The 15,255-nt window shown below is 46.0% G+C and overlaps 5 protein-coding genes across 5 annotated transcripts; 3 read left to right on the top strand and 2 right to left on the bottom strand.

Annotated features, from left to right (window-relative positions):
* The first annotated feature begins 1,634 nt into the window (after positions 1-1,634).
* On the top strand, positions 1,635-4,153 carry F4822DRAFT_38746 (alpha/beta-hydrolase). Its single transcript, XM_051456805.1, has 5 exons — positions 1,635-2,252; positions 2,426-2,469; positions 2,571-3,209; positions 3,415-3,674; positions 3,733-4,153. Exons 1-4 carry the CDS (start codon positions 2,145-2,147, stop codon positions 3,572-3,574), a joined length of 951 nt encoding a protein of 316 aa, XP_051319925.1. The 5' UTR covers positions 1,635-2,144; the 3' UTR covers positions 3,575-3,674; positions 3,733-4,153.
* Positions 4,154-4,962: 809 nt separating this feature from the next.
* On the top strand, positions 4,963-6,276 carry F4822DRAFT_38738 (alpha/beta-hydrolase). Its single transcript, XM_051456800.1, has 3 exons — positions 4,963-5,259; positions 5,323-5,554; positions 5,613-6,276. The coding sequence occupies exons 1-3, from the start codon at positions 5,095-5,097 to the stop codon at positions 6,230-6,232; spliced, it is 1,017 nt and encodes a 338-aa protein (XP_051319924.1). The 5' UTR covers positions 4,963-5,094; the 3' UTR covers positions 6,233-6,276.
* A 120-nt stretch (positions 6,277-6,396) lies between these two features.
* On the bottom strand, positions 6,397-8,735 carry F4822DRAFT_387219 (benzoate 4-monooxygenase cytochrome P450). The gene is made up of 8 exons (XM_051456790.1): positions 8,542-8,735; positions 8,397-8,489; positions 8,280-8,349; positions 7,834-8,229; positions 7,596-7,776; positions 7,165-7,546; positions 6,977-7,105; positions 6,397-6,838 (listed from the first exon to the last, which is right to left on the bottom strand). Exons 1-8 carry the CDS (start codon positions 8,632-8,634, stop codon positions 6,638-6,640), a joined length of 1,545 nt encoding a protein of 514 aa, XP_051319923.1. The 5' UTR covers positions 8,635-8,735; the 3' UTR covers positions 6,397-6,637.
* A 2,719-nt stretch (positions 8,736-11,454) lies between these two features.
* On the top strand, positions 11,455-12,823 carry F4822DRAFT_439860 (uncharacterized protein; the record flags this gene model as incomplete). The annotated part of the gene is made up of 2 exons (XM_051462675.1): positions 11,455-11,627; positions 11,772-12,823. The coding sequence occupies 2 exons, from the start codon at positions 11,455-11,457 to the stop codon at positions 12,376-12,378; spliced, it is 780 nt and encodes a 259-aa protein (XP_051319922.1). The 3' UTR covers positions 12,379-12,823.
* Positions 12,824-15,071, bottom strand: F4822DRAFT_38506 (uncharacterized protein). Its single transcript, XM_051456595.1, has 2 exons — positions 13,302-15,071; positions 12,824-13,254 (listed from the first exon to the last, which is right to left on the bottom strand). Exons 1-2 carry the CDS (start codon positions 14,401-14,403, stop codon positions 12,941-12,943), a joined length of 1,416 nt encoding a protein of 471 aa, XP_051319921.1. The 5' UTR covers positions 14,404-15,071; the 3' UTR covers positions 12,824-12,940.
* Positions 15,072-15,255: the final 184 nt, after the last annotated feature.

Below are 15,255 nucleotides of genomic sequence, written 5' to 3'. Positions count from 1 at the left end.
GCTGAAGAGCTCTAACTGGGGAGAAGGAATTAAAAGGAATTGAAGGCGGAGTTGACCAGGGATAGAGAGGTCAAGTCTACCGGGTTCAAATAGATTCAAATAGATATTATAAAGATTGTTTGTTTGTCAGTTTAGTAGAATAAACTTAACCGAACGACAAGACTTATTAACTAGGTAATGAGTGAGCAAGTGAGCGAGCGAGCGACCCAAGATCTCGTGATGATGATGATGAAATTTTTCAAGAGGAATCGGGTGTGCAAAAACGCATTGAAGTTTTTCGCGGTTGGGCTTCTCTGCGTTATGCGCATGTGGAGACCTTTTAGGTATTCAGGTACCTACCTAAGCTAGAGATATTGGGTATTGGGTGGCGTACCTTCCTCCCAAATAGGTAAATTGAGGGGGTAGTTACCAATTGGGAACGTTTCGAAGGGCAACGGGCAACTGGCAACTGGCAGCGGACACTAAACAGACCTGACACTAACAACTTAGCTCAGCTACAACAACCCTAGCCTGTTCTGCTTGTGGATCGTCAGCACTTGCGGTGGATACCTACATAGGTACCTAGGTAGATATTGGAAACAGCGAGCATTGCTCATTCGCTTGTCCGATGACGGGGCCATTGAATTTGACCATTCAGACCATTCTAGAATGGCCCTTATCCCTTTACGGATATATCAGTTGTAGATCCAACAAGCGACGCCTTCGTGTCGCGGAACATTGTAATTGTAACAATGTAACAACATACGAATAAGGTAGGTAATTCAAACCCATGATCCAAGGGGTCACTTACGCATCCCTACCTTACTTATTTACTATGTATAGGAATATATATAATACCTAAGTAACATTCTGTGATGGTATAATGTTACCATACATTTACACAAAGCTGACAAGAAGTAGTAGATAAAGCAGGCTGCGTAATCCAAGAGCTGTAAGGACAGGACGGCATTGAAATTTCCACGCCACCAACAACAATATGGTCTAGCGTAATCTCGTAATCTACTTATCCTATCCATCTAAAACATCCCAAGACTTACCCCAGCCCCCAAGATTGAAACATGCCGGTCGTTGTCTGTGAGGCCGACCTAGTGATCGATCAGTTTCGTAGTCGTACGAACATACATCGTGTGTGTAGCATTCAATCCGAGGGCAAAAGTGAAGGCCACTAATAAAAAATCAAGGTGGCTTTACCTTAACTAATATACCTTGCGTATAATATCGACAGCCAAGAACGGGAAATAAAGTTAGGGATACTCTTCCGCCTTACACAAACGCTGGTAATTATATCGATGTTGATAGGTGCTCGCAAGATACTAACATGTATAGTATAGACTTTACTCGAGAACGGATATACAAGATAAGAAAGAACATTGAAGATGGGCTATGCGAACCTTCAAAGGAATACTGGGCAGCTGCAACACCGGACTGTCAGCCGTAACAAGCAGTCACAAAATCTAAATACGGCAACCCGATTTCGGCTATCTCGGTGGTAAAACTCAGCTTAGGCAGGAAGAAGTTAAATACACGCGAGAAAAGTACCAACATAAAGTATCCAACCTATCATGCTGTTAGGGTAGGTACATCTGCACTGTTGAAGGTAAAAGTCAGCTTAGGTTTAGTTAGCTAGTTCCTCCAAAGCAAGCTCTACCGTGGCTCGCAAGCGGTTTGGGGATCTCTTCAAGGTTTAACGTTCTAAAGCAGGCTTCCAACTGGTTATTCTTTCACTTCTAAAATTCCCAATGCTAGCAAAAATAACACAAACCCCTGTGCCTTTTCGACTTACCCTTGAAATAACCTAGGTATCCTTGACCGAAAATCATTCAATTCCCAATCCACCGCTTCAAAGCAATTGGTTCTAATCCGACCTACCGCCTACTCAGCCATACGTCAAGAAATCCGCTCCACACAAATTGCATGCAAACCTCTTACCTAGGTGCCTCTTTTGTGTGTTTCAAGTATCTTATTTTTTACTAGTACGAAATACCGAAATACACGCAAGCACGTACTTACATACATCAATTAATCCATCCAATACCATACGTACATAACGTACATAATTATTCCTCCTCGCTCCTATCCCCCCGGTTCCCTAATAAATAAAAAGTACCAGCTCTCTCTCTCTCTTCCATTTGCTTGGTAAGGCCATGTCTCCTTCAGGAGCATCATCGCCACATCTAAGCTATCTGGAGCAGACCGTCTCGCTCCTCAGCACCGTGGCCGCTTACATGCGCTTGCCGGCTTTGGCCTCCACGGTATGCCTTCACGCTCATCTTCAACACCCAAATGCAAATTCAATTCCAAGTCCAAGTCCAAATCCAAATCCAATTCGTCTAAATCTTCGGCCTTCAGACGCGCATGTCGACATACCCAAACCGCCATTGTTAAACAGTGCCGAGCCGCAGCCGAGCTAACAAATGTTACCCAGGGTGTTGCCGCCGTCCTCACCACCCTGTTATATTTCAAGCAAAAGTGAGCTTCCCTTCTCTGCGCCCTCCGCCTCCCACCCTCTCCAACCCCAAGGTATCATCTGATACAAGAAAAAAGCTAATCACCCTCACCTTACGTTACAGAGCATTGATCTACCCATCTCACATGCCCCCCAATGCCCGAACGAATGTACCTCGACCTTCGCAATTCGGTATCAAAGATTTCGAGGAGCTAGTAATACCTACCAACGATGGCGAAAAGCTCTCGGCATTCTACATCCGCGGCCCGAGAGGTGGCCGTAATTCCAAGTGTACCATATTGATGTTCCACGGCAATGCTGGGAACATAGGTCATCGACTACCGATAGCACGTATGCTTATTAATTACATTGGTTGCAATGTATTCATGCTGGAATATCGAGGCTACGGATTATCGACTGGTGAACCGGACGAGAAGGGGCTTTCTATCGATGCCGAGACAGCTCTCGAGTACCTGCGAAAGCGAGCCGAGACTAGCAAACATAAACTCATCATCTACGGTCAGAGTTTAGGAGGCGCCGTCAGCATCAAGCTAGTATCTAAACACCAACATGCCGGGGATATCGTCGGTTTGATCCTCGAAAATACGTTCCTCTCCATGCGGTCATTAATCCCATCCGTCATACCACCGGCCAAATATTTGACGATGCTATGCCATCAAGTTTGGCCAAGCGAGTCAATATTACCATCTATTACTGAGGTTCCAATATTATTCTTGAGTGGCCTTCAAGATGAGATGGTCCCGTAAGTTCAATTCTATTTACAACTACCCGTCCTAATTAGTAAAAATCGAGCATATGATGATTTAAAACAACCATCCACAAAACATGAGCTCTCTCGAGCGCGGATTAGACACTGTTTTCTGATATTACGCCCCAATTTGATGAGCATCCAATGTCTCACTATTATGGCTCAGCTGATTCGTCAACTAACGTCATGTGTCTTACAGGCCCGCTCACATGAGGAAGCTATTCGAATTAGCTACTACACCCATAAAGATTTGGAAACCTCTTCCCGGTGGTGACCACAACTCGAGTGTATTGGAAGAAGGATATTTCGAGGCGATATCGGATTTTGTGGCCAACAATGTCGGGGACGCGAAGTCATGATCATTCTAATTACGGGAGACCTATCTGCATTATGGGACGGCCCGCCAAGAATTGGCGCCACCTTTTTTTACGCGTTGCACACCCTTTCTACCTTTACCCTGTGAGATACCCCTACCCTCGCGTTACCTTACGTGACGGTTCTTACCTATAGAATATAGTACATTGATGCTTAATCGCCTATCAAATAAGTGACGCATTTTCTCATCTAACATTATTGGAGGCATTGTTATGCTTCCTCGTCGAACGAAATTCGGCTCGGAGCTCAAGTAACGGCTGAAATGAGCCCTAAGTCCTCGCAGGATTCCGTCAGCAGCCAAACCCTGCGGCTAAATGCTAACCGTTGCTTATCCAACTAGGTAGCTTAAGCCGTTTTATGCAGGTCCCTAGCAGCGCATACGTGTCACCTATCAGTCTCAGTAGAGCAGGTTGCACTCATTTACCTTTGCCCAATGTCCTATTTCTGTCATCCCGAATTCCACTCTCGGAAGACATACACGCGCTTTCATGGTAGAGCCTGCAGATTTCAAGAGATCTGTTGGGAGTGCAGTGATCTAGGTAGGGTTTGAAAAGATTTTCGTTCGCTATTGAAGCGAGCTTATGAATTGTCTGCCGACCTATGTAATTGAAGCTGATGAGTCACTGCGAGCCTGAAATCGTTGTATTGGACGCGGAGCCGCAAGATCGCATCCGAAGCATTAAATCACGGAATTACAGCCTCATGATATGGATGCCCTAAATGTCACTTCATGATGAAAATGGGAAAATCAAGTAATAGCGACCATATTGTGTAACGAAAGAGTCATCGGTTCCGGACCGATGCGTATTGGCTTAGTAGATCTCAATTGGACGGAGATTTACCTTACTCGGTCAGCTCGGTCCAGTCTTTAGTGAGTGCAGAATCATTCAATTCCATCTTGTTTTCTGTGGTTCTACCACTTCGATACTGTTCGATTGGTTCAGCTCGAATATTAGTCAAACAATACTAAACTTATTTCACAAATCGACTATATCGTATTTCAATGTCTACATGAATTCCACTATAGCTCTTACAAATTCTTGGCTGTGAATGAAGCCCAAGTTTACCGCAACTATCAGTTTTTTAGGCCCTGGAATGTCGAGAATTTAGCAGCTTTAGAAGGAAGCTGTTAAGCAGCGGGCCAATGACATTGAAGGATTCAAGTCTAGAGTCACTGATGACTGACCTAGCTCCGTGTAAGCCGGTTGCATTAGCCCTGTATTTTGGGGCGGAACTCATCCGATGATCAATTTCAGGTGAGGTAGCTGTATTGATATAACTACTCCTCAAAAGACAACAAGAAATGTTTCGAAGATGTTATAGAATTCATATTTTTATTAATTTACAAGCATTGATTCCTCATCTTGGCAGTGTATTACATCAATATTCATAGTATATGTACCCCTAACAAAATATCGATCTAACATTCGAAGTACGTGACACAAGCTCAAGATTAAGGGGTGGTTTTATATCAGATCACCAACACCTAAACAAGACGAGGAAAATGGCTTTCCCGTCATTGGAAGAAGTATCCAAGAGCCCAGCATTCCCAACAGCAATCTGGAAGCTCCAACCACATCAAAGCGGTTTCCTCCCCGTTGCCGCGGACCGAGGCGGCCCCCTAAATATCAGTTGGGAAGTCCATGGCGAGGGACTCATCAAGCTTATCGTGAGCCACCCCTTTTCCTTCATCTCTACTCGTGTCGTGTTCGGTTTATTCTAACAAGGACAGCTTATCGGCGGTATTGGTCTAGTCAAAGCCGACTGGCAACCGCAGACCCTGTACTTCGGCCACGAGCGTGGGGACCAGTATTCCGTGCTCGTGTTTGATAACCGCGGCGCCGGGGAGTCGGATAAGCCCGTTATGCGGTATAGCACGTCGGAGATGGCACGTGATTTGCTTGAGGTCGTGGATCATGTTGGGTGGACAGCGGAGCGGCAGTTGCATATTTCTGGTGGTAGTAGTGAGTTCCATGGAGTCAAGATCCGTAAAGCAGTATTTACTAACTTTGAACGTCGTAGTGGGCGGCATGATCGCACAGGAGTTCGCAATTTTGGTGCCAGAACGTATCGCGAGTCTAAATCTCCACTGCACAGCGGCAAAGCTAGAAAGTAACGGCACATTCACGGAGATGACGAGCCGCCTCGGCGCCCTAATGCCCAAGAGTCTCGAAAGCGAAATCCGACATACAGCAGACGGCTGCTTTCCGCACGAGTGGCTAGTAGCACCGGATTCCGCCGAACCCCCAAACGAGAGCACCCCGAGATGTGAGGTGCCGCCGGGTGGATACAAGACGTTCGAAAGCAACTACGCCCGGTTTGCGGCGCAGGAGATCCACATGCGGCGGAGCAAAAACGGATTCCTCCTACAAGCCGTGGCCGGCGGGTTTCACCGGAAGAGCCCCGAACAGTTAAAGGAGATGGCGGATCGAGTTGGGAGGGAGAGGATTATGGTTCTTCATGGTACGGTGGATGGGATGATTCCTGTGAGTCATGGGAGGAAGTTAATTGAGTATTTGAAGCCTGGGGAAGGGTTGATTATTGAGGGACTGGGTCATGCGCCGATTCATCAGAAGACGAGGTGGTTCAATGAGTTGTTGGCGGAGAGGTGTGCGCGGGGTGAGAAGTTGAGTGGTCGATAGCTAGGACCTAGTGTTAATACGTGCAATATAATTCTCTACTCGCCCCTGTAGAAAACGGAAATTACCTAGGTAGGAGACACTGCTAAGAGATTATTCAACTAGCTGATGGGACACCTTCCCTATCCAGGTATCTTGTAACTGTTCCATACAGTAAGTTTGTTAGAGGGACACTTTGCTTGGAGATATTGTTTCATAGGTATCCAGCTTTGGATAATTTGAATAGTGACTTCTCGGCCTAGATGGATCCATAGAGATTATGAGGTTGATTTAAGATTTTTATTTTCTTTTTCCTTTTTACCATTATCCATCATTATTCATCATAAGGTGTTACCACATCGTATACTTGTAACAATAAAACGACAAGAGAGAAATGAAGTATAAAAATTCGCTGGCTCTCATGAGCTTTTATTCGACTCGAACACCTCGGTTCTTAGCATGAACGCTCAAGACCGGCTTATCCCACAACAAGAATCCCTCGGAGTCTTTGTGCCAGTCTAGAGTCGGGTCAACAGGCTCCAAGTCGTAAACCCAGAATAACTTGGCAATGGTCGTTCGTAATTCTAACCAGGCCAAGTTTAGACCGATGCAACCTCGAGGGCCGAGTAGCTGCATAGCTGTTAGATAATATTCTACATTATTGAATGGTTGTGGCTTTGTAGAAGTAGAATGTGTAAGATTTGGAAATTGTCTTTACTACTGATCTGGGAATTTTAGAGATGGAAGGAAATTATGGTTTATACATACCCAGGGTTGGATAGAATCAGCAATGTGAAGTCCCTCGGGCTTTATCCATCTCTCCGGCTTGAAGGATTTGGGGTCTTCAAAGTTCGCTGAGGAAAGACCAGCTGCAAGGTGGTGCGTAGAGACGATAACCTTGAAAAATATTGTTAGCAATTCAATGTATTCTTATAATTGGATAAGATGATACGTACACCTCCGGGAAGGAAAACACCATCAACCGTCTCACCACCTTCAGGCACGACACGGGGAGCTCCATATGGTGCTGGCGGATATAGACGCATCCCTTCTAAGATGACAGCACGGAGATACTTCAGTGAGGCTGTAGAGTTGTTGTTGATATCCGAATACTGTTTGAACGCTTTTCGAATCTCCGCTGTAAGCTTCGCCGAGGTAGCTGGGTTCTGGAGCAAGTAATAGACAATAGCAGATAAGCCAGTTGATGTGGTGTCACTTCCTGCAATCACTAGATCGGAGGCGTGAGCAGCCATTTGTCCTTCTGGTAGTTCCTTCGGATCTCGGTCCTTAAGGATTCGGGTTAGGAAGTCCTTGCGGTCTGTTACTCTTTCCATACGCCTTGTTCAAATTAGCAGTGGTAGGTTAGTCTAAAATTTGGTTTACATACCGTTTGATAGTCTTATGGCATAGGTCTTGGTTAGATTTCGTGTCCGCCATGATCTTGTCGAATTTGTTACGCATCATGAGGTAGATAGCAGTGGTGAAAGCAGGGAAACGACGCATTATCTCGACAAAGGCAGTTATGCCGATCGAGTCAACAGCGGAAGCTATCCATGGGTGTCGCTTATCTGTGATATGAATTTTGTTTAGTTAAGGGGACTTTCGAAAAGGTCCAGACAACCTACCCATATCAAGGGCGCCGAACTCCTCGCCAAACGACAGGTCGCAGGTGATATCAAAGGTCATTGACTCAAACATCATTGATACATCGACTGGTTTTCCTCCGGAACCTCTAGTGCCAACTAGTCGAACGAGTTTGTCGACCTTTTCAGCAACAAGCTCCTCTTGCTCCGTAATGGCGCGGTCGGAGAAGGCACTGGATAAAAGGGTTCGCATCTTCTTATGAACTTCCGGTCTCCTTTCGCTAATGATAGAAGTAAATCCATTAGTAGCGGATGTGGAACCTGCATAGAAGTCGCTCTTTATGAATACTTGTCGACCAGGCTTCAAGGCATAGATATCCTTCCATGACTGTGCCGAGTTGAAGGAGACCTCGTTCGGTGCGATGCGAACAGCAGGGCCTATGTCATATCAGTCCCATTAAACTTGAAAAGGGGCTAGGTGGATGTACCATATTTCTCATGGAGTTCGACCATCTTGAAGGGCTGGCGCCCCCCAAGGACCCATCGGCAAAAGGGGATCTGATATTGGTAAGTAATGGCATCGGGAGGTTAACCTCGTAACATACATCACTGAAAGCAGCTGTCCATGGTCCTGGTACTTTGGAGAGTGGATGGACAAAAAGGTTATAGAATATTCCAAATGCCCAATGGGCGACCAACTATGAAGTTCGAATTAGTAATGTGTAATGGGCTAAGGGAAGGTTTATTTACTATGGCAAGACAGACAAGGCCAGCACGAAGAAGGCCAGGAAATCTAAACACCTCTGGTGTTGGCACTATGATTTCCGTCTCTTTCAAATCCATATTGGCGTAGCCTCTGTTTATGGTGTAGGAGTTGTTTCTTGGAGGGTGGATGGTTTAAGACATCTACTCTATAGTTCGCTAGGAAATACCCAACCCCTATTATATATATTAACTGTTACTTTACTATGCTGCATGTTCAAGGTTCAAATGGTATGCACCATGTCGGCCGAGATGCGAGCTGCGTTTTCCATTTGCGGTATACGGCCTGAGCAAGCAAGGTACTATGGTAGTCTCGCAGAAGTAGCAGGGAGACAGCGCAAGGGGAGACTACCTTAGTGTCCGAGAGCCAGAAAACCCACAATCAAGGGTGTCAAACGCCACCGTCTCACCATTTATCTTATCCTCGTCCAACGGCACAGCCCGGGAGCCACTTCCCGCTGTCCATTAGTTAGTTAACTTGGCCGGGTGTCATTATTGGACGGTAGCCGACGAGAAGGCTATCTGACCGCCAACGTTTTTAATGAAGCGGAGTAGACTGCCAGATTCTAGATTGCGAATCTAGGCATCCGCTAGTAACCTAGCAAATAGATCTCAACTTTAATTCATCTTCTTATACGATATCCCCATGTTGAGCCATGTTGTTCCCATGTTGAGTCTATGCCGTGCCCATGCCGCGACGTTGCCGTGACCTTGCCGAGCTGCAGGTTCGTCCACACTTTCAGGATTGATATGGGGAGATATGGAGATACAAAAATTTCAAATGCGAGTACCTACCCTCTTAGGTAGTCGAACCGAGTTTCCACTGTAAAAAAATACCCCGGAGGTCTTAGCGTGCTCTAGTTTTCAATGCTACGATACAATTTCCCACGTGGCAAAACTCGTTAAAGTCAACATTGGACCGGGGTAGAGACCGAGATGTTCCATTCATTACTAAATCCTGGCTGTGATCAAATCTGACCAATGAGAGGCTATACATTTACTTCCCGGTAAGCCTCCAAAACATTCAGCTAGCCATCAGGCCTCTAAACAAGCCACGCCGTCATCTCATCGAGATTTCATGTTGTGATAGCTTGGAATGGATGTATTATGCGAGTTGAATTGTCACTCGGATTCGATAGTTGGAGCCAGAGAGATACCTAAGTATTGCGAGAAACGCCTCCTTATACTTTATTGGTGCGATTAAAGCATTATCTGCCGGATGACATAAATCTATTGGAATGTTGACGAGGTGGCTGAACAACCATGGCCCGAAAGAGGATAATAGGCCCATCGCTTCAACGAATACGACGTAGGCCTGAATATGTGATGGTAGGATTCGGACTGCTTTTCGGCAATACTTGGCGCATCAACCTAAGTAGTGATCGAGTCATTACATACATATTTAATTTTAGGGAAATCTGATTTCATTATCCAAGGGAATACGTCACAGGTTCGGTACATATAAGAACTAAATCTACTGCTGTTAGGGGACGTTATTTTATATAAAAGTAAAAAGGATCTTATTTACCTTTACTGAATGAAGTTTCGCTGCCAACAGCCTCTTGTGCGTCCTTTTTTACCAGGTCGTAATATTTTATCGACTAGCCATAAAGGAGGTAGAATGATACCATACGATTCTTGTCGAAGATATATCACATTATGTAGGTGACGAGATCCTTAAGCGAGGGAATCTACTGTTTCAGCTCGCAATACCATTGAAAATCAATGCTTGGAGGATTCTCGAAAAAGGAAGGCCGTTTACGAAATGATTTAACACTGAGAATACCTACCTAGGTAGATATATAGCTATCTGGGTAGGCCTCGATGGTATAAAGAATGTCCCTTTGCTTCAAGTCTGTACTTACCTAGGTACTAGGTAGATACTAGATAGAGATATGGACTTTCTTCAACTCCGAAAATCAATAAACTGCTGTCGTGCTTCGTTGCACAAAGTAAAAGTCTCGTAAAATACGCTTAGTTTTGTATTAATCATGTAGTATATATGTTGCGGCGGCAAGATATCTAAAAGGGTGTTTTGCCTATCAAATAAAAGCTCCATGACGTGAAATCTACTAGATACTATCTTGTGGGATTCACATTTCGGATCAGCACGGGTATTTCTTATGGACCTCAGACACACAGCGGTTCCTTAAGCAATCCTCCTGTTTTCTAGCGATCGTTTCGAAGATATTTGGTCGAATCACAATGCAGAAGCAGTAAAAAGGGGTTCGGCAATGTATAAGGATATTGGATGGTACCCTTCGGTGCCATTCAATATATCAAAACAAGCCAGTACTCCGGATAAATAATTCTTGGGGGTTTCAACATCTGATGAGCTGAGTACATTCCTGTTTTAGTATATCTACATGCATTCCTACTAGATTTCTCCCATTTGTAGCAAATATCTTTTTACTTAAACAATATACTTACGATAAATCTATATCATTCTGCTAAAGGCTAGGCATGCAACTGGTGAATCTATATCCCCTGGTATAAGGATGTTTCGACGATCATAGCGGTGTCACGGAGTATTATCGGATGTTTTGAAATCTTGGTGATCATCAAGGATCAGCAAAGGACCCAATTATTTGAAAGTTAAGGTTTACTTAATCGGCATCTAAAAATAGTTCCGCCTTACAGCCTTATAACTTTATTTGACAGGTATTTATGTAGATAGGAGATAGGAGGCATTGTCGCAATATAGTTTTGAGGCACCTATTGTAAAGTTGGCCTTCAAAAGTAAGGGAAGAATCATTACTCCTGTTTGTTTCGGCCTCATTAGCCTCAGCGAACTTCGCAGCATGCCTCACCAACCTAACGACGATGATTGGCCCACTTCCCGGTCAAGTATCTTGCATAAATGTAACCCCAGGATTGGTTAGCTTACGTTGAGCCGGCCTAATGTTCCGTCGGCCTCAGAGCCTTCTCCGGTCCGCATGGCCTCTCGGGGCCTCTGATACCATCGCATCTACTTATAATCTTCGTCAATTGCTCCTAGTTAGTAGGTCTTTCCTTTCCTCTTTCAACCATCCCCGGAGGGACGAGTTACGCATAGCTCTGTCGCCTCCACGGACGTGAGTGTTCTTCCTGGCGTGTCTGAATGCTTACCTTGGCTGACTGGCCTCTATATATAGACGAACAAGGGTTTGCTCATAGACCCCATTGTGACTCCCGAGGGAGGACCAAGACCGTCCTCCCTCGACCCTAATTTCGAGAAGATGCAGCAGTAGTCAGGCTACAGATGATCCCAATGGCATTCTGTCAGGAATTGGTCGCGAGTATCTTTTGGATGGACTGGAAAGATATCCCGGTCCTGATAGTTTCCCTGGGTCATTTGATGTTTTTGATTACTGGGGAGGAGTTGGCCCGGAGGGGGCCGCTGAGGGTATATCCTTCTCGGATGCTCCTAGCGGGGCACTCGTGGAGGAGGCCCGCGGAAATGAAGAGGAGGATTTGCTTGACACGCCGGTACTTGGCCGATTCCCAATATCCAACTGGCTGTCGGATAAGCTCAGCGCCACCCGTGACAACACCGAGTCTCATTCATCAGTAGCTCAGCTAGCAGAACCATTAAACGCCGCTTTCAACCATTACGATATTGATCCGTACCAAAATATAGGCCTGGACTTAGACATATCGTCGTCGTTGTCCTCACGGAACTTCGTTGACCCTGCTACAGGGTTAACCACTTTGAGACCAGAAAATCAAAGTGCACAAAGGAGCGACGTACATCTAGAGCAGTCTATATCGCAACGTCCAACGCAGCTAGGATTTACCTGCGGCATTTGTGGTGCATCTCTCTCTTCTCAAGGCAAACTCAAGTAAGTCTCCCACCGGTATAAATATTATCATGATAGACTGTATGCTTATCGTCCCGCAGCACGCATGTTAAGCGCCACGAAAAGAAGCATTATTGCACACGTTGCGATAAAAGTTTTTCAGAACTGCGGGACCTGCGTCGCCATGTTGAATCGATCCACCAACATGTATGGCAGCAGTGCTCTCTATGTGGAAAGAGCTTTAAGGGGCGGCGTATGGATAACATAAAACGGCATCTTGCAAAGGGCTGCAAGCATAAGTAGCACGCATTGGGAGATCGGATTAATTCATTGTACCAGTGTGTCCAGGCATAGATGAAATCACCGGCAAACATTCCCTTTGTATTATGTTTTATGCATTAGCGGGGACAGATCCAATACAATCACGGGCATCCAGCAGTTGTCAAAGCAACCGAGGGTCTAGAAGACTAAATCCTCCGGAAACACGAAGCCGACCCAGTCCAGCCTTGATGTTTGGTTGTATTTTCGGCGTTTCTTATTTAAGTGTCGCGGGAGTTATGATACGGAGTTTTGAATTTGATTACTACTCTATTATGCTATGCTAGTGATTATGGGTATACCTTTCCAACCAAAGTAAAAACCGACGGATCCGTCGTATCAACGGAATACTCCCAGATCTGCTCATCCGCTATGCCGTAGAACATCGCATCCGTCGTCATCGCGATAGCCGAGAAATTCGTCGACTGCGCCTGAGCAAAATTAATCTCTGGGACTGCGTTATACGCTTTTCCATCCCACCTCGCTGCTTTAACCCCACCGTCTGTAGATAAGGCGAGAAAGAGAGCTTCGTTCCAGTTATTCATTGAGGTGGCAGCGAATTGACGTGTATCTGAGGGGTTGACGTCGTCTAAGATTGTGCCATCTGCTTCTGTTAGTTTTGGTGGAGGTGGGGAGGAGATTTGGTCTCACCATTCTGCGTCCAATTCCCCGTCTGCTTCAGGGTTGACTTAACGATAGACCCCGGAATCCTCTGAGTAGCGAGTGTTAAGCCATCCAAATTAGTCCCATTGAGCGCCGGTAATAGGGCGATACTCGCCCGGGCAGTGACAGCACTCGTTTTGATCACCGAGTCAGAGCCCCAATTGCTCGAGTTTCCGACTCGAACATAACCCTGTCGCCCTTGGTATGCTATAGCCCAATACCCGGGACAATTATCCCTCGGACAGCGCTGCCATGCCGCGGCAATCTGGGTGTCGTTCCAGGTTCGAAGCGATGATGTATTGTACGTCCATGAATCTGGGTTGCCGATCGGGTTGTAGGAAGCTGCCTGGCTGATGGTTTGCGCGTCGCCGGATAGTTCTGAGAAAAAGACGGACACATCATATACCGAACCCTGTTTAATATCACGCGACGCGCTCGCTAGGGATGTGCCCGGAAGAGGGCTGATAGGTCCCGACGTTGAAGGCTGCACTAGCTCGGTGATGTTTCGCGTCATCCACGTCTTGTTCTGCGAGTCCCACTGTCGAGCGATAATATGGCTGTACTCATCTTGGAAGAACACGGTCCTATGTATATTGCCGTCTGGATCTGTCCAATTGGAAGCCGCGAGACTTGAATTGCTAAGAATAGCGCTGCTCCCAGACGTGTTGGGATCTAGCGATGAGCCAGACGATGATGTTGATTTGCTTGACCGACCGGCTAGTCCTCCAGCTACACCTCCGGCAATGGCGCCAGCTATGATTATCAGTGCCACGGCGAGAATTATGTAGAATAACCGCGGCGATAACCCGCAAATTCTTCGCTTCGTGGTTCCATCATCTTGTCCTGGGACAGCCGCCTCTTCCTTGCCCGGGTCTCTATTCGCTACCTCTTTCCCGAAATCTTGAATTCCCAATCCCGTAGCGGCACCTGGTGCGATCTGTGAATCCTTAACATTCTCAGGCTGATTAACGACTTCTTTATTCGTATTCGAGAAATTCACAACTTCGGGCGCCGACGCTTCATTTCCGCCTACGTAAACTTCAAGAGTGCTATATGGCTCGTGACCATGGTGATTACCCGCCGATGCCATCGAGACATTGCTATCCGCGAGGGTGAACTCGATGCTGAGAGGAGTAATAAGACAACCAAAAGAATCGCGTTCAGCGCATTACATCAGGGCGCAGCGGAGTCAAGGTATTTAAAAACTCATTTTCAGCTTCCCTGCACCTATCCATGCCAGATAGGCTAGGCACCGGGTAGCCAAGTTACGTAGCATTTCCTTGATTGGCAGACAGACAAATTCCCTCGTATCTAGAAGCAATGAGAGGGAATCAGCGAATTTCGCCTATACGGGTGGAACCCGTCCTAAGGCGGCTTGCGGCTTCTTGGGTGTCGTTGAAAAATACCAAGCCGCTATGCCTTTGTCATCAGCACTAATTAAATAATAGTACTTGCAGTTAGCCAATTATTGAAGCTGGGGACCACTTGTGCTGGCGCTGTGCCGTCGATCTTTACTACCTCGTGGAGTACTGTAAGTAGGCTTTTCTGGGATTGAGGACCGAGCTTCAATCTTTTCGGCCGGTTACGGATTACCTTAGGTAGGCTACTTCTTTAATGTTTTAATCTTGAACGCTGCAATTCTCATTCCGGTTGAATTGGCGCAAGGAATTGATTGTGGCTGCGTGAGCTTTCTGGATCGTCTATCTCATTGTGTTGTGTATGTTAGGTCGGCTGTCGGTGCCGAGCTGGAGAAGTCGGTGCAGCCACGGGGAAATACAAGGAAGAGACATGAGATCCACCGAATGATGGATGATTGAAACGAGGCTTACAAGGCGCATTGTCGCCAAGTATAGCATGCGCCATCCCGGATAAGATATTAGTAACGGATATATAATTTTTCTCGTGTTAATTTCAACCGTGGGACTTAGTTGAAGACTATTAT

This window comes from Hypoxylon trugodes, assembly GCF_022578975.1.
Source record: "Hypoxylon trugodes strain CBS 135444 unplaced genomic scaffold F4822scaffold_1, whole genome shotgun sequence".
Classification (NCBI taxonomy): Eukaryota; Fungi; Ascomycota; class Sordariomycetes; order Xylariales; family Hypoxylaceae; genus Hypoxylon; species Hypoxylon trugodes.
This window is presented reverse-complemented; position numbering and strand designations above follow the sequence as displayed.